Raw genomic sequence first — 18,743 nt, 5'->3', positions numbered from 1 at the left:
TTGCTATGGGAATCCAGAGGCAACTCCTGGCTGCGCAAGAGGTACAGGCAGATAGGTCAGGATCTGTTTACCTGTTCAGGTGCCTAACACCCTCTGAAATTCCCCTAGTAACCCCAGTTCATGGTGTTATCTGCACATTATAGAGAGCTAGTGGTCTTAATGCAGGGCAGTTGGGGCTCAAGGAGAAACTACTGTTGATGGGGCGGGAGGAGTGGCAGTGCTCTTTTCACCTAACCAACACTTCACCTCGCCTCTATGTCAATTCTTTGCAGTCACCTGAAACCCCACATCTAAACTTTCTCAAGTGGTTGAGCACATTGCATTTTTTTTCTCTTCAGCCTCAGCAGAACTGTCAGGTCTCATAAATTTAGGGGAAGCATTTGAATTATCTCCCACATTCCCTTACCACTGGACTGGCGTTTACATATTCTTGCAGGGCAGTGCCACAGTCTCTTTTCCAGGCAGTGACCCTTTGTGGTGAAAGGAAATGTTCAACTTGAGCTGAACCCTGCAATCTCCCCAGCATGGGGGTTTGAGCATATTTTGAAGCCTAAGTCTTGCCTTTGCCCTGAAGGTCTTGACAAGTACTCTCCCAAAGAGGACTGAAGAAATGTCTCCCCAGCCCTCAGATCAAATTAGGAGCTGTGACAACCCATTCCTTCAGTGGGCTCGAGCTGTATGAGCTGCTAGAGGAAAACAGAAACGTCTGGGTCTGTTGGACATACTCTGTTATACCACACAGAAAGTTTGCCTGGACACATTTTGTTAAGATCCAAGACCATCCTGAGCTATGGTGCTCCAACAGGTCTGTCCAGGTCAGAAACCTGGACGTGTTCACCAGTGGATTAGCTGAATGATGCAGATGTGGGAGCTCCTCACTCATGTAGTGAACATTCACATGTACTACAGAGTCTGTTCATGTGCATGTGGTAGATCTGAGAAGTGTCTGACTCACTGTGAATCATGGGCAGAGTTAGGAGAGCACTGCCCAAGGCAGAGGAACGCAGAACCTTCTTCTTCCAAAGGGGAGATGGGAAAAAGATACAGAACACAGGAGCTGCCAAATCTTTCGTGATCTTTATGGTACCTGGGTGGTTGTAGCAGCAATAGCACCACAGCACTGTCAACGCAGCAGTGAATCCTCAGCAGTGACTGTAAATCTTGAGGCAGAGACTGTTAGGGAGACAAACGAGTCTGCAAAATGTACGTGGGCTGTACTTGTCACAACATGAGGGAGAAGAGAATATGATAAATATTCTCATTGCAAACTGAAGACTCTGCTCTCTCTAAATACCTGCTCATATGAAATGAGAACTACTGTTTTAAATAGAATCACCTAATTTACATTAACAAGCATAGAGAAGAACCAATTTCTCTGTAAATGTAATGGAGGGTTTCTTTTTATGGAAAAATACCCATGTCCGTTCAAACAAATATCTTCCCTCTTCCTGTCCATTGACCAGCCTTTTACTGGTTACTAATTTCTTGGCCTACTGACAGATATTAAGTGATGGTGATGGGAAATCTTGCTGAGCTACCTCACCCTAACCACTGGCTTAGTAGATGCAGGCACGGTTTCCTACCACTAGGTCTGCCATAATATATCAGTAAGGTGTCTGTCTATACTTCATGTCCTTCCAGAACCTGTGGAAAAGAGATAATTGCTGTGGTAGGAACCAGCAAGGTCAAGTCCCCTTGCGCTGCCTTCAGAAAAACAGGATCATGTCTTACTCTTCCTTCATAGGATGTGCTTTGAGAAAGAGAGGGGTAGGCAACCAGATGTTTTTGCCTGATTTCTCTTTGTTGGAGTGTGTTGCTCTGAGCTTGGAGAAGGTTATCCTTGAATATTAACCAGCTTTCTTGGGCCCCTCTTCCCTCCAGGGCTTTATCCCATGGTACTCTACTAAGCAGGTCCCTGAAGAGGCCTAAGACTGCTTTCCTGAAATCCAGGGTACTGAGCTTGCTGTGCACCCTCTTCACTGCCCTAAGAGACTTCACCATTTCATGGTCACTGCAGCCAAGGCTGCCCTTGAGCGTCATATTCTCCACCAGCCCCTCCTTGCTGGTGAGAATAAAGTCCAGCATAGCACCTCTCCTTGTTGGCTTCTCTATCACTTGGAGAAGTAATTTGGCCTCAACACATTCCAGGAACCTTCTAGATTGCTTATGGCCTGCTGGTTGTCCTTCCAACAAATATTGGGGTGGTTGAAGTCCTCTTTGAGGACCAAGGTTTGTGAACATGAGTCTGATGCTGTCTATAGAGGACCTTACCCCCTCAGTCTTCCTGACCAGGTGGCCTGTAGCAGACTCCCACTATAATGTCACCCGTCCCTGCCCTTGCTTTAATCCTGCCCCATAAGTTCCTAGATGGCTTCTCATCCATCCCCAGGCTGAGCTCCATGCACTCCAGGTAGTCATTGACATAGGGGATGACAGTCCCTCCTTGTGTCCCCTGCCTGTCCTTCTTAAAGAGCCTATATCCTTCCAATCCAACACTCCAGTCACAGGAGCCTTCCCACCATGTCTCCATTATGCCAGTGAGATCATAGCCCTGCAGGCATGCGCTCTTCTACCTCATTAATCTGAATCATGCCTGTCTGGTGTGATGGATCAGGTTTTTTTGGAAAACCAATGCTAGAATTGATCCTGTGAATGTTGCAGCAGCTCTGTGGGCCCACAGAATTACATAAATTATCGCACATCCTAGCCTGAAGTAATTATCGCAGTTGTCTGAGCAGCTTTTTAGGAGAGATTTAATTAGCTTCACCTTTGATAATGAATAGGGAGCTGAGATGGAAGGAAGCAGCTGTCAGCACAACATTTGTCTTTTTCCAGTGCTTAAAAACGTGTTAGCAGCAGGATCCCAGTTTTGCTGCCCTGAGATGGCAGGCCTGGTGTGTTCTTTCTTAAGACTAAACTGATGACCCTTTCAGGAGCATTGCAGTGTTAGAGGCTGAAGCTGTTTGTGAAACCACATCCTAACACTGCCTATTTCTAACCATTCCGTCCATACAAACCCTGAAGTTATCTCTGTTGATTAGAGCATAGTGTTAATAATGCCAAGGTCATGGGCTTGATTTCCATGTGGGCTGTTGACTGAAGATTTGGACTGGTGGTCCTTGTGGGTCCCTTCCAACTCAGAAGATTCTGTGATTGTGTGACTAGAGGTTTGTCAGCTTCTGGTTTAACAAGGAGCCATTGCCACCTCTGAGGCAGAAAAAAGTTTGTGTGATCATCTTTGAGCAGGCATTAGCAGATACTGAATTCAGAGAACAATACTTACATCTTCAGACTAGCCAGAAGTCATGTGGGGCACCATCTCCAGCACTTTTGCCTCGTTCTGGGGGTATGAGAACAGCACCATAGTTGGAAAAAGAGCTTTCAGAAACTCCAGAGGGTTTTAATATAGATCCTTTGGGCAGAGGGTTGTTTGGGCAATGGGCAGGTGGTAGAGGAGATTGCAGTAACTGAGTCAGAAAGCTCCTGACCACTCCAGGGCAGTTCTCTCGCTTGCTGTGACCTAACTGTGGGGAAAGGTCTTTGATTTAGGTTACAATAAACAAATACATTCTTCTGTGATGGTTTTCAAGCATTTACTTTCTTCATTTAATTCTTCATGTGATGTTTAGGGTTGCTATTTACAAACACTGGAACAGCTATAAAATAAACTTGGCTAACAGAATAAAAAGGCTTTTGCCAGATAGGAAACATTAATCCTTGCCCTACCCTTAGGAACATGTATAGGTTGTGCAGAATAATGCAGAGAGGTGGCCTGAAGTCCTGACCTCTCCTAGTGTAGCAAGAAATGTTTTTGCTGGACTTGAGACTCACCACATTTCAAGGATCTTGCCCCAGGCCGTTTGCATTTTTGACAGACGTCAGCTCAGGGGGCAAAAGCTGCCTGCTTTCCCATGCCCCAGCTGCACCTTTATCTGGTGATTAGGGAACTTTCTAGAGAAGCAGGAGACAGAGGTTTGAACTTCTTCAGACTGGAAAAATTGACTTGTCTCATTTCCTGGGTGAGTGATGTAACCAGCAGGCTGTTTTCCTCAGAGGGCTTGTGAGCATATATGTGTAGGACTTACCTGTGCTAATGAGCCCGTTCTCTGGCTCTTGGCCGGGCAGGGTCTGCATCCATGCTGTTGGGACTCTCTCCAGCTTCAGAACAAGGTGAGTGTATACAACTGCCTCCTGGGAATGGTCCCTGTCCTGCACCAGCTCCGAGTTGTGCTGGAGAGTTTTTTGGAGGAAGGCTGATCTGTCCCAGACTAAAGCTGTGCCAGTGGTTCTTGTAGCATTTCAGCAGTACAAATTCACACGTTCTAGTATCCAGACATATTTCCTGGTCCTGGTTAAAATACCACTATGAATTTACCTATAGTGGATTGCAGGGGAAAGCTGAAACAGAAAGGGAGATACCTCCTACATGGCCCCCAGTGCTTGGCATTCCTGTGGGTTTTCCTGTGTGTTCCTCCAGCCTGTGTGTTTCCCTGGGCCCTGCTAGAGACCACACTGTCTCCAGTGACCATGGTAGCAGTGATGGTTCAGAGATACTTTGAAGCCTCCTGCCTATTTTTGGGCCCAAATCTTTTCTAAAGTTATAGATGTGATATTACACCACTCCCCAAGGCTTCACTAAGGTATCTCTTGTGCGTGTAATTAACACCAGACAAAATAAAGATAATAAGATAGGGAAAGATAGAAGTCTGTTCTGCAAGAACTGCTATTAGTTGCACAACAGAGCTTCGAGCATGAGCCTTTTTGGATACTTTAGGAAATTATGGGAGTCTTTGTCTCTCGCTTTCATTACTGATTCTTCTCATTAGAGCATTCCCAGCAAGCAGAGTACACTGTTCCCATCATGCTGTACATGCACATAGTCATTCTTGTCCCAAAGATTTTGTCCAAAGAGACAGGACAGAGTTCAGAGAAGTGGCATCTAAAATGTTGATGTTTGGATGGCGACTGTGTCGTCTCCAAGTCAGAACTCGTTTGCTCTCCTGCAGACCACATACCATCAGTCATTTTGTAGGGCTTTGTGGCAGCCTTTCTTCAGTAAGGGTTTTGATTGCTTTCTGTGTCTGGAAACAAAGAGAATTTGCACCAATAGAGTCTGTGAATCAACACAACAGTATGGCAGGAATTTTAAACAATGTGGCACTGCTTTTCCATTACAGAAAATGAGAGAGACTAATTAAAGAATGATTAATTACACGGATTGTGTGCCTGGTGGTCTATAAAAAGATGGGAATGGGAAGGTTCTTCCTTTAATCTTGTTTCAGAATAGTTGCTTGATTTTTTTCTTCCTCCTCCTGGCCTGGAGTTAAATATGGTAGTAGTTATGCACTGTAACAACTCATTTGCTTCTCAAGAAATAGTAGTCCTTGTTTCTATCTCTGCCTGAGGCATTTTGCATTTTACCTCTTTAGTTTTGCAAAGACAGTTGTGTCTCACATGATCAAACAGCAGTGGATCAAACAGTTTGCCTGCCACTGCAGCACTGAAAAGCAGGTTTTGAGACAAAGACCACATATTATCTGTATTGTCTGTGAGAGACTTCTGTCTAACCCAAGTCTTGAAAAAATCCCGGACAAAGGAAATTACATGAACAGATTCCAGACTTTGAAAAATCATCCCCTGCAGAATCTTTGGCTTCAAAGCACTGTACCAACCCCCCCACTTCCCAAAAAACCCAACAACCTACTGGACTGGAGCTTTTGAGGGTACTTTTGGCTTGCTGAGTAGTTTTGTTGCTGTGGTTAGCACAGAAATTAGTATAGAGCCACACAGGAGTAGAGAATTCAGGAATCTGTACCATCTGATCAGGTAATGAGCTGGATTTACTGCTGCTCCTTCTGGGCAGTGCACCTACTTCAAAATCATGCTTCCTCCACAGGGTCTGTATGTATATTGTGTGTTGTTCTCTGGTTATTATGGTTTCTGTTATTTATGACCGGAACTTTGTGACATGGACACTGATTCATTCAGTATTTGTTTGTGCCAGGAAAGGAGGCATCAGATCAGTTAGTGAGACTGCAGAAATACCAGCCCTAACATGTTTTGTTTATTACAGACCAAAGAGAACAAGAACATGTCTTGGCAATGTGATCACAGGTATGATATCTCTGGGATATCAGAGTTTGCAGCAAACAGAAAGGCCTAGTCTTAAATGAAATTAATTTCTTCTACGTAGATGAGAAATTCAGAAATACATAGAGTGTGTTTTGTAAGTTAAGTGGGATGTATCACCCACAGGGAATCATGAAAACTAAAAGACATCAGAAATCTTATCTAAATAAAGGAAAATATAATCTCTAGAGTTATTTGGAGGATGAAATTTGAGGAGCTGCCTGCTGGAATATCACAGGTAGAGTTCAAGGTGCGGAGCTCTGGGGCAGTGGACTGCTCTGTCCATCAGTTGATCTGTTTAGATATTTCCCAGTTTTAGATATCAGTGTTCAGGCAATTAATTTTAAAAGAGTAGCCTTGGTTAAAACTGATTCTTTTTAGATTCCTTTTGGGAGTCACAGAAAGACCTGTCTGACTTCAGGAATGGCTTTTCCTTAAAAGGTTCTGAATGTCTGTACAGCAGAAAATTTGGGCTGAACTATGTTGACTTTATGGCCAATTCATGGTGAGTGTAGTTTGTCTCAGCCTGGGCAGAACAGTTGTAAGTTCCTCACAGCTTTTAATGAGAGTCAACACAAAAAAGAAACCCTTGAAATCATGCAGTTTGTCTTAGTAATAATTGGGTCTGGAGCTCTTGAAGTACCTGTGGTTTTTACATTCAAACAATATTCACTGGAGATGGAGGATAAAGTGTCTCTGTGAGGTTGCTTCTTCTGTTGATCATGTTCCTCATGGTCCTGGACAGTTGCCCTCATCAGTTGCTTCCCAAATTATGGAAAAGCTCAGCTTTGCTTTAATTGTCTGCAGAACACCCTACCAGTTGTTCTGCCATGTGGTAGAGGCATTTACAGTATTTCTCCTAAGACTACTGGCAAATAAAGAGAGAAAGGGAGGAATCAGTGTCCCATTTAATCAACAGAAGTTATCCCAGTGGTTTCACCGGGATATAGGTAATACCTCCCCTAAGATGACCTCATTGCCCGGTAGTGAGGAAGATATTAACTGGATATCAGGAAAAGGTTCTTCCCCTAGAGGGTGACTGAGCACTGGAACAGGCTCCCCAGGGCAGCTCCAAGCCTCATAGAGTTCAAGATGCGTTTTGGACAATGCTCTCAGGTACATGGTGTGACTATTGGGGTGTCCTGTGCAGGGCCAGGACTTGGACTCAGTGATCGTTGTGAGTCTCTTCTAACTCAGGATATTCTATGGTTCTATGATTCTAATTACAAAAGGCAAAGAGTGGAAGAACCAAAAAATACCTGACGTGAAATGACTCATTCATGCTCCAGGGACTGCCTACCTATGGGGCATGTGGAAGGGGAAATTAAAAGGCGTCTTCCTGAGACTCCTATATGTTATCCTGTTCCAGTGAGTGGAGCTGCTGGAGAGCAACCTTCTTTTCTTTTCCTCCACATATTCACTTTTCAAAGGCAGACAGCCCTTGGAGTAACAAGACAGTCTATTATAGGGGCTCTCTCAAAATCTTGAACAGCTCATGTGGGAACAGAGTTTGGCACACACAGCCTGCTGCATCTCTGATAAGGTCAAACAATGCAGGTAGAAAATATCCTGAACTGTTTGAAGTGCTCTGGGTTATTTCACTAGGAAATAGAGGGAAATTGTCACAAAAAAAGAGTTGTTGTATATGGTCACAGATTGCAAAACTTCTTCAGTTTCCCGGAAGCAAATGTGAACACGATATTTTTAAATCCATTAGCATTTCCAGTTTCTCATGATTGAGCACAGTCTCAGTTTTGGGTGATGGGAATGAAGAGGAATCAGAGCTGAATGTGAAAAATTTTAGTTTCCCATGAAAATGTATGGGAAGCAAATCATCCTGTCACAAATTAAAAACGTTTGTTTCCCAAACTAAAATAAAGTTCTTTTTCATTTGATAATTGCAAATTGCTTTTAATTTAGACATTTGAAAACATACTGTAAAATTAATTAACTTGTACAATGAACTGAGAAGCCACAGTATAAAAGACAGTTCTTATGGAAAGTTCTGTGGAAAGAGAAATTCATCAAAGTAGATTCTTTCCTGCAGAAAGTTATATTTTGAAAGATTACATTTTCTTACAAAACAAAAAGCAATTCAAAAATTCCCAAGATTTTAGTAATATTTTCTTTTCATTCCAGAGTTGCAGATGATTTTGAGAAACTCTTGGAAGTTACCTCTAAACCAAAACCCAAGGTACCACCAAAACCACCACTGTCTCAGAAGCCAGCAGTTGCCCCCAGGAACACCAATTCATCTTCACTGGCAAAGCCAAATGAAAGCAGGATTCAGACAATGAATGAAGTGGACATTCTCCAGTATATCCAGGAAAATATGAACAACGAAGATACCAGTCTTTTTTGAACATAGGTATTTTTAAAATGTAATGATGCCTTCTTGGCCCTAACTCATGGTGAGCTCTAGTGACAGAAGGAAAAGCTGACCAGGTGTTTTTACTGTCGCAGTGCTTACTTGTGTCCCAGGACATAGAGAGCAGCAAGTTTGAGTAGAAGAACCTCAACATGAGATTTTCAAAACAGTGCAGCTGTGGTATAATGTTGCCTTAGTTTTTCAAGGGTTTGCAGGGAATGTGGACAAGGAAGTAGCACTACAGATTGTCTACTGCTGTTTTAGTTTCAACATATTACAGTTTTGGCTGGTTGATTGAAAATGGTAAGAATGTTGTACATATGGCAGCTGTGAATAACGTCCAACAAATGGTCTGAAGCAGGATAGGATGCTGTTCCTGTAATTTTTAGACAGTGTATTTCAGCTCACTGGAAAGGCCATTTTTCTTTTCTCCAGTGCATTTTTGTAGCAGCCTTTTCTTGCCTGACTGGTATCTCAGTAATTTATAACAGGAACTGTTGAGTATAGGTAACAGTTCCTCAGTATTTCAGAGAAGCACTGAAATTCCAGCTAAGCCTGACTACCTGCTGCCTTAGTTGCTGCACAAATGCCAACTTGTAAGAGAACTTTAGGCCTGTGAACACCAGACTGTGCATCTCTGACTCCTGGGTAGAACTGCAAATGACTGAAGGTGGGTAAGAGCACAGCTCCAGACATATACAGAGTTTGCAGTACGTGGGGTGTTTGGATGCTGTAGGACTCCTGTGAACTCCAGATTCACAAGGGCTAATTTTTTCCAGCCAAGTCTTCCTGGGCTTACACTGTAGTTAGCGGAGAGACAGAGATTTCTCCAGGAAGTGATTCAGTGCAGGTGTCTTAATGGAAGAACTCTGAATTGCTCTCTGGAGTCACTGTTTCTCTCCTATTCCTTCAATTTACCCAGAACTTAAAGAACCAGCCCTGGTGCTTGATTCTACTAAGGTAAAATGAGTTTTTGTGATAAAACAGCAGTCCATTCCTTACTATGCAATGGATAAAAAGAGGGAGGACAAACTTGGGATTATCCAGAGGAAAAATAATGAAAAGAAAATATACTGAAGAACTTCTAATATGCAGGAAAAGAAAACCATGGTAGAATAGGCATCACAGACTACCCCTCTTCTTGTCTGGCTCAGCTGCTCTGGTTGAACATATTGAATTTGCATCTAATGTGGGTTGATATCTGCCATCATGCAGAAAGAGATTCCTGAACTTGCTCCATGTGTGGTCTAGCCAGAGGTGAAGACCAGCTTCCCAGAGGGAAAATTTTAATATGTTTAAGCCATATCACTATCCCAATATTTGCCTTTCTAATACAGAGCAGAATAAATAGAATTAATAATTATATATATTTTTAATAATGAAATTATTTCTATTAGTATTTCCTTTTTAAGCCAATGGAAAATATTATGAAGGTATTTTGGTTTGATGGGACAGATAAAATGTAACCATTGGCTTTTGTCTATGTCTATTATGTTTTACTATAATAAAGCATTTTGGTAACCCACAGGTGTTATTGTTGTTGTTCTCTCAGTTGTACATTAGCAACAAATCACAGTTAAAGGATGGATTGCATTTAACCCATGAGGAGTGTTACATGGTATTAAAGTGTAAATAGGTATGAAACCAAGAGTGTAGCTGCACTCACATTTCCTTTGAGAGCAGTTAAAAGTAGAACTATGTATGGGCAAAGGTAGTACCTGATCCTGTCTGTTCCCACAGTGTCCTGGTGCAATTAGGAATCCTATTTATCCTAGCCTGCAAAAGGGGAACAGAAGCAGTGGGAAGAAAATAAATGACTTGCCAGAGAGCAGGCAGGAAGCAGCAGGCAGGATAAATTAATTCAGGGCAGCCTTCCTGTTGCAGTACCTGCTGTCATGAACAGCCACTGTATATTTAACTGAGGGCTGAGGAATCATCATCTCCCTTTTATGGGGGGACACTGCTTGCATTCCTGTATTTTTGGCCTACAGCCCATCACACAGCCTGAACACTGCTAAAACCACCACACTGCAGGCCATTAATGATCAGTGACCTTGAGTGCAGATCTTCAGCCTCTGTGGGGGATCAACAAGGGAAAAGGATTAAGATTTCTTAACGTGCATTTGAGAAATCAATGAAGAACAGACCTGGCAGCACCCTGGGAGACGAGTTTGTCCACTATCCTGTCCTGAGTGGGAACATCTGTCCTGTGTCCTGCTGGTAGCAGGTCTTACTGGCTGGGATAATGTGTTTCTGATGTGAGGCCACAACTGGAAGAATAGGTAGGTGCCAGAGCAGGACATGGTGGCTGAGCACAGTTATGCTGGAGATATACCTGAACATGGGCACCAAATTATTCCTGCAGTGGCAGTAATTATGCTGGTACTATCTCTCATAGACATTTTTTTAACCTGCTCTTAAAAGTTTGCCTGTCTAGAGAGCAGCACTGGAGATGTCATAGCCTCCCTGGGTGTGCCATTACAGTTCTTTGCCATCCTATTAGAAATGGTTTGCTACTGTTTGACGTAATTGTTCCTTCCTGCAGCTAATCTTGTTACCTCTAATTCTCATCACCACAGAAAGAGAGAAAAGTATATTCCTTTCAGTCTCTTTTCCAGACTGAACAACTCTGTCCAGTGAGGGTGGCAGCAAGAGGGGTCAGGACATCACTGTGGTATCAGCTTCTCACGACCTGATGTGTCCTGGATGAATATTGTCCTCTTGCACTGGATTTCTCCTCTGTTTTTTGAAGAATTATTACATATCCACATACCAGTATACCAGGGGCAGTAAAGGATGCCGATATCCCACACACTGTCATTGAAACCGCTCAGTGCAGTGACACAAGGCACAGCCTTTGTTCCAGCTGGGACTGTTTTTCTTTCACTGTTTCACTCAGAGCAATGTCCTCTGTCTGCCTTCCACCACCTCTAAAGCTCCACTCTGAAATGGCTCATGCTTCTGCAGAGCAGTGGGAGGGTGTGTATTTTATATTACCCTCATAATCGTAGGAACATTCCTGGTAGTACTGATGTAACAGCCTTACAGTTGTATCCATTTTATATGGCCAAGGAATACTTTGCCACCAGGGCCTTCCTAAAATTTTCAAATTACCTAAACAGAGGGAAGGAAGAGCTGTTAATTGCTTCCTGTGCTAAATTTTTAAGATTATTTTAAGGTCAATGTTTTGCTTCCAAAAATCTATCATTCCTGTCAGGGAACTAATATAAAAGGATCCTTCATAAACCCTGGTGTTATGCATTTGTTTTACAATACAAATATCTAGCTGCAGTAATATTTGTGAGCACTTAGAGGTGAGTTACAATCCTTGAATAAATTATATATAATGAATCATTATTATACAAGAGAAGAATGTCAGACAAATGTAGCCCAGAGAAATTGAACATGTTATTTGAAATGCCATAGGGAAGCCATACAACATACTTTGCGTCCTACCAGACTAGAACTTTCTTTTTTTCTTTCTTTCATATATCACTTCTAGTAGCAGCTATTTGATTAGCCTGCTCTTGACAACTCTTGAAATTCAATTATGGTCTCTAATGTTGTTCTTGGCTGACAGGCATCACCTTCAAACATTAGTAATACAGCTCATCAGAAGATTTGAAAAGATGGGGGTTTTAGTGATTAGCACTCATAAGAGGTATCTCTATTGCTTTACAAGCAGCTTCTTGTTTTGCATAACCTTTGCTTGCTATGTGGTACAGCACTAACTGGCAAATAACACTGTATACTTCATTATTCAGGTCACAGTTAAACAAATTACTTCACCAAGCTGAGTATTTCACAGGTAGTTTGTGGGTCATCTGCTCAGGTCTGTTCAGTTGCTGAATTTTTAGGAAAGCTAATTCCCACGTAGCACCTAAGGCCTAGTTCTGTCAGTGACAATTTGGGTTGAGTTCTAAAAAATATATATTAATTGAAACTGATATTTATGCTAAGTTTTGCCCAGATGTTAGCTTCTGCAGAGAAGCTGAGCTTGCTACAGCAGAATACATAAGTCAGCCTGTGATTTAAGGTCATGAAAATCAAGCACGCTCATGGCATTACCTACCGCAAATGGGCAAACCCTGAGGTTTTTAGATTTGATATAGAGTACCAGAAAGCACTGATATTTCACTTAAAAACATGACTGTAACTAATGTCACCAAGGATTCTCAAATCTGTGTGTGTATGCATCAACCACATTTCATATCGATCAGTGTGATCACACATTTGTGAGTTTAAACCTTTGTAAGTCAAGAGGAGAGAAGGCTTTTACTGTGAGTTTTTATCTGTATTCTTCTTATATCTATATGATAACTTTTCATCTCAACATGAACAACAGGACTGAATAAAGTCACTCAGTTGCTTTCTGTAGTGCACCCATTCCTTCCTTGATTCATCTTTAAACCCTTCTGACCCAATTTTTTCAGGCCTCACCATATAACTGATCTTCCTTTATGGCCTCCTGCATACTGGTATTTCATGTCATGCATTGAACCTAATGAAGAATTCAAGTGATGGGAAAATCATGTGCACTGCTTTGAGTTAAAATACTAGCAGTGAAAGGTGGTAAATTAAATTAATAGTCAAATTAAGTGCTGCTGCGGGAGTTCAGAAGTCAATGAAGCTGCTTAAAGGATTGATTAGTCATAGATATTTAAGGACTAAGTTTTATTCATACCAAGATGTTATGGATACTTAATATTTATACAGACTCAAGGTTAGACTCATGGAAGAGAAATCAATCAGTGGTTATGCCACTTAGAGCTTGGGAAGTCCTTGAGCTTCAAGTTGCTGGGAACAAGGAGAATACTCAACAACTAAGTATTATGATATTTCTCTATAGTGATCTGCTTTGGGCTGTTGTGAGGAATTCTGTTCTGGGCTAACCCAAAGCTCACACCAATTGAGTTACTCAGGAAGAATTTGGTGACTGAAAGAACATCAGTGCTTTATCATCCTGCTTCCCGGCATCCTCCATAAGATCCTTGTAACAACAAAGCCGTTTCTCCTACTTACTCAGGAGGGATTCCTGAAGTCAGTGGAAATTTTGATTTGCAATATATACCTTTTTCAAAACTCACTTTTGACATGTAGTGAGCAGTAAAAGTCCTGATGATATCAGAGGGAGATTTCAACCATTCTTACATGCTCTTCCAGATCCAGATCCTCTGCTCTGAGACCCCACCTGGAATACTGCTTACAGTTGTGGTGTCCCCAACATAAGAAGTACATGGAACTGTTGGAGCAAGTCCAGAGGAGGCCATGAAGTTGATAAGAGGACTAGAGCACTTCTCCTATGAAGACAGGCTGAGAAAGTGGGGGCTGATCAACCCAAAGAAGAGAAGGTTGCGTGAAGACCTCATAGCAACATTCCAATATGCGAAGGAGGCCTACAAGGAAGCCAGAAAGGGGCTTGAGCTGTCGTGACAGGACAAGGGGAAATGGCTTCAAACTGAAAGAGAGTTGAGATTAGATATTAGGAAGAAATTCTTTACTGTGGGGGTGGTGAGGCACTGGAATAGGTTGCCCAGAGAAGCTGTGGATGCCCCATCCCTGGCAGTGTTCAAGGCTTTGAGCAACCGGGTCTAGTGGGAGGTGTCTCTGCCCATGTCAGGAAGGTTGGGACTAAATGATCTTTAGGGTCCCTTACAACCTAAACTATTGTGTGATTCTATGATCCCACCCTGAATGATAAGGTTAGTAGATACTGCAAATTGCCTAGGATGTCAGATGGAGGAGATTTACCAAAGGTAACAAATGGCATCATCACAACATCCAGCAAATTGCAGTGGAATAACCCCTAAACAGACCATCTGCTGCTACGTCATGATCTTTTTCAGTGAGGTGCTGAGAAGCCTCAGAGTTTGAAGTCATCACCAAATACAGAAAGACCTAACAGCCCACTGGCCGCTGCTGCATCAACAGGCACTGTAATTTGTTACCCAGATATATTGTTTTTATTAACCAGTGCCGAGGAATCATACTGTCGGATTTGGAGGTCTGGAGCTGTTAAAGCTGTGGGGAAGCATTGTGGTCAGTGTGGCCTCTCAATGGGGGACTTCCAGTCACCCTGACAAATCACAACCATGTATGAAAACCATCATTTTGTTGGGTTTTGGTAAAAAAAAAGGTGCAAACCAGTCTCTCTCTGAACTCATTAAGTACACTCAAAATATGATTTAGCTATTTTCTGCTGAGGACAATGTTTATATGCCATTGATGTCATTGAAGGGTTGTTTCCTGTGGCTGCTGGGAGGATCATGCAGTCAATCTAAGCTGTCAGAATCCGATGCAGATCAGTAGAAGCCTGGTGATGCTGATGCTGGAGAGAGAAGGCAAAGGAATAGGATGTGACACCACTGTCAAGCGTGATCAACTTGGAGAGCACCACTGAGAAACAGGAGTGACAGGACAGAATGAAAGAAGGCATCTGCCTGATTTATACACACAGCTCCAGAGCCTTTCACTTCCCCTGAAATATTACGACTGTGAGGCTGAAATCAACAATTGATTTAGTGGTTCTTTGGTGAGAGGAGTTCCAGGGGTTTTCAGGTGAACATATAAGCAAACAAAATAAAATTACAAAATTCCTGAGGTATTTACTGAGCACTTTTCTTACTTCTCTGCTAATTTATCTGCTTTTTAAGTTCACCCAGCGAATTTGTGTTAGAGATCACAAAATTCTCAGATTACTCTGTTGGCAATAATAATTTAAGGACACTGATTTTACCTCAGAAGAAATAGTCCGTTTGGTAATGTCTGGGGATGTTAACAAGTTCTTACTGTGAATAAAATCAAACATTTCTTTACCTTGAATGTTGAGAATCAAAGCTACCTAGTTCCCTGGTCAGCAGGTGCTGGAATGGGTTTTACAATACCCAGCCAGGTCCCCTTCCTGTAACAGCTTGATCTCTGCTCATCCATCTCTGCTCTCCAGGCTGTTCATAAGTTTTGTATTAAGCAAACGTTGGCTCAGCTAAAGGAAAAAAACTGTATTGTGTGGAGATGGCAGGAGACAAAACAAATTCCCACACCTCCTACTCCCAAGTAGATGTCCTACTTGCTATAAAATCCCTGTTTCTTCTTTTAGGAATCCCGTTTCTTTCCAGTTTTGGCTGGGAATGTAATGTATGATTTTGGCACTGTCTTGTTTCATATTTCCTGGAGAAATGGGAAATGGAGTTCTAAAGTCCCTGTGGCTGTGAAAGGCAAAAGGTTCACATTTCTCCCCTCCTGGGTGAGTACTTTGGGCACTGCATCAGGGAAAAAGTTAGAAGAAATAAAGATTTCCTTAAGACAGGAGACTCAATCCCAAGCCTGGTTCAAAAAAAGTAGTCACTGGGGGTCACTATGAGATGTTGTTGCTTTCTCCTGTTTCCAGCTGGCACCACAGAGCCAGGCTGGATGGGGTGTCAGGGGGTTGGGATGGCTCTGCCCAGAGGTGTGTTTTTGGCTGAGACTGACAAGCAAAGGCTGTCCTGAATAATGTTGCACTTGCTAGATATACCAGCTCCAGTCTGGTATTTGCAAGTTTGTGCATAAGGACTGGCTTTGTATAGTAGCCATGAGCTGACCTATTTCCGTTTATGCAGTAATTAGCAGATTGACTGCCTTCCCCTTCAAAGTACTGGCCTGCAGTGGCTCATCCTGTAATTACTGTGGATGAAATCTGTTGTGTCATCATTTACCACAGCTTTTTTCCATTTCAGTTGCTAATTTTTTTCTTTTCTTTTTTTTTTTTTAATTTTTCTTTTTCCAATTTGGCCTGCAGATTTACCAGCTTTGTAAAAGAAAATCATAGTGTTTCTATGGTTCAACCATATGATAAGAGGAAAAAGAGAAAAACTGAGAGTTTAGTGGGAAAAAAAAAGTTTTCCTTGAGCCGTGTTTCAATAATGAATTCCATTTAATTCTTCCAGAGATCCACACAGAGAGTTTCACAGGACAGCAGTAAGAGATCCAGTAAGAGATCCTGGGATAGTAGGTATCACTGTTGTCTGCTGTCTTGCCTTGCTGTGAAGACTGTGCTGTTTGGCAGGGACATTTCAAAAGACGCTGGGTAAGGGTGACCAAAGGGTGACAGAGGGAGCACAGTACCATGTTCCTGCCCAGGGGATACACTGTCTGCTGCCCTCCTTTTCTTTCCTGTGGCTATTTTAATAACAGCCATTTCATGAAAACAACATTCAGTTATTTTAGACACTTCAGTAGAGACTGGGATTTAAGACTTTGGAGTCATTTATAGGCTCCGTGTTTCTCTCTGTCTGATAATATGTATGTATATAGTACATATGAGAACATGGAAAAATCAGAGAGGTTCATTAATCTTCCCACAGTTAAAGAGGGACTTGTAGCAGAGCCAGCAAAAGTTTTGTCTGGTTTCCTATCTTGGCCATGAACCTCAAGGCTGAACTAAAAATATAAACCAAACAATCTTTTGGGTAAGGGATTTTCAGATTTGTTTTCGCATTTTTGTGATGTGCATAAGGATGACTCGAAATATTCTTCCTCTAAAAAATTTTTGCCTGCTTTTCCTGCTTTGTTAGAAAATCATGAAGATGCTTTGGCTGCTGGTTAGCCAGTAAGCTGGTGACTTTGCAACAGATGAAAGGGAGGAAAAACGATCTATTTTGGTATTACAAGTTTTAATTTCTTTTCCAGTTGAATTCCTGTTTCATTTCAAAATGACAAACAATATTTGAACAATATTTGAGATAAAAACAATGTTTGTTAGGTCTGCTAATGAGTTTTCCCAATACTAAGGGTGTGAGAATATGGGTTTCCTCCTATTTTTTCCTGATAAAATATAAGAAGGAAATGACTGACTTTTAAAAATAAAAGAGGAAAGGCCTAAGTGTTTTCTTTATTATGTCAACAAAATAGGCCCAAATTGGAAATTCCTTCAAAAATCACCCTTCTCTTCCCCTTCAGTCTCCAGTCACCGTTCAGTCACCACCAGACTGCTCAGAATTGGAGTGAATAAAGCATTTACTAGATTTGTGCCAGAACGCTGTGGGACAAAACTTTTTAGAGAAACTTCTTTTTAAATCATAGTCAACTTGTCACAGCAAAACCCACGCCTTGAGAGGCATAAACACTAGAAAACTGCCTCTGTGGCTTTCCCTAGGATTAAGCACTAGGACTATAGACTTTGTGGTTTCTTAGAAAAATAGGTACTGGATATAAATATGGGACAGGCCTTTTTTTTTTTTTTTTTTTTTTGAGGTTTTTCAGTTTCCCAGGCTGCTCTCTGAACAAAACAGAGAAAGGCTGCTGCCCCTCCAGCACAGGCAGGGGTGTAGCCATGCCTGAAATGGAAATGGCTGAGCGGAGTGTTCGGTTGTAGCCTGAAAGCACCACGCTGACGACAGCCCTGCTCCTTAGAAACACAGTTATGGAAATTCTCACAGCGTGAGGAAATGCTGACTAACGAGCCATTGCGTAGGAGTGTGACTGTGCACTTCTCTAAAAGGGAAAGCAAGGGTAGGGATTGAACCCAGAAGCTTTTGGGTCACTGTGACAGCAGGTTTTTCTGCCATCACTGCACCTTGTTACGTGTTGGGGGGGGCAGGGCGCTTGCAGGCAGAGTGAGAAGTGAGATTTTGGAGTATGAATAAAAGCATAGTTTCCTGGGATCTGAGTTGTTGCTAATCGTTGGTGACTTCCTGCTGTTCTTTCCCTATTGATTACAAATCGCAAATGAGACAATAATCCCATTTGGCACCTGGTTAAACCAATATGAACATGATGGTTATTAGTATTAAGTGGCAAGTTATTCCTGCTGCAGATAAATATGTCTAGCCATTTCCTTTATGTTTCTTTTTCCTGATTTTAGCTCCTTAAACTTTCCCAGGTTTTAATTGTACAGGATAACATTTCACATACTCCATTATTTGGCTCCTGCAGAGATACTAAGAAAGTTTCAGTTCAAACAGTTCAGTACTCTTTCGATGAAGAAGTTGTAGAAAGTTCTTTTAGCCTGTATATTTTTTCTCAAAACTGTGTGGATGAGAAGGCTTTATGGTCTCATATCTTGAAAGAAGCGTTTGGGAATCACTTGAATTTCAACAGTTGTGCCTTTTGTTTATTAATTATAAGCAGACAAATAAAGCCTAAACTTTCCCAAATTTATCTGTATGATAAAAGGAAAAAAGAAAGAAAAAACAATTTTTAAAAAAAAAAAACCCTGAATACTGGACATATGTCTCCTCCCAAAGCCCAGTGCAGGAGGAGGTTGAGC

At 41.9% G+C, this 18,743-nt stretch overlaps 1 protein-coding gene across 1 annotated transcript in view; it reads left to right on the top strand.

The window, feature by feature from the left end:
- HS1BP3 (HCLS1 binding protein 3) overlaps nt 1-10,022 on the top strand; it is a 51,090-nt gene extending 41,068 nt beyond the window's left edge. The window contains exon 7 of the mRNA XM_064650624.1: nt 8,269-10,022. Coding sequence (XP_064506694.1) covers nt 8,269-8,491 — 223 coding nt within the window. The 3' untranslated portion in view covers nt 8,492-10,022. The remainder of the gene's footprint in view (nt 1-8,268) is intronic.
- Nucleotides 10,023-18,743: the final 8,721 nt, after the last annotated feature.

This window comes from Pseudopipra pipra, chromosome 3 (genome assembly GCF_036250125.1).
Source record: "Pseudopipra pipra isolate bDixPip1 chromosome 3, bDixPip1.hap1, whole genome shotgun sequence".
Lineage (NCBI taxonomy): Eukaryota > Metazoa > Chordata > Aves > Passeriformes > Pipridae > Pseudopipra > Pseudopipra pipra.
Note: the sequence above shows the minus strand (reverse complement) of the source record. Positions and strands in the feature narration are given on the sequence as shown.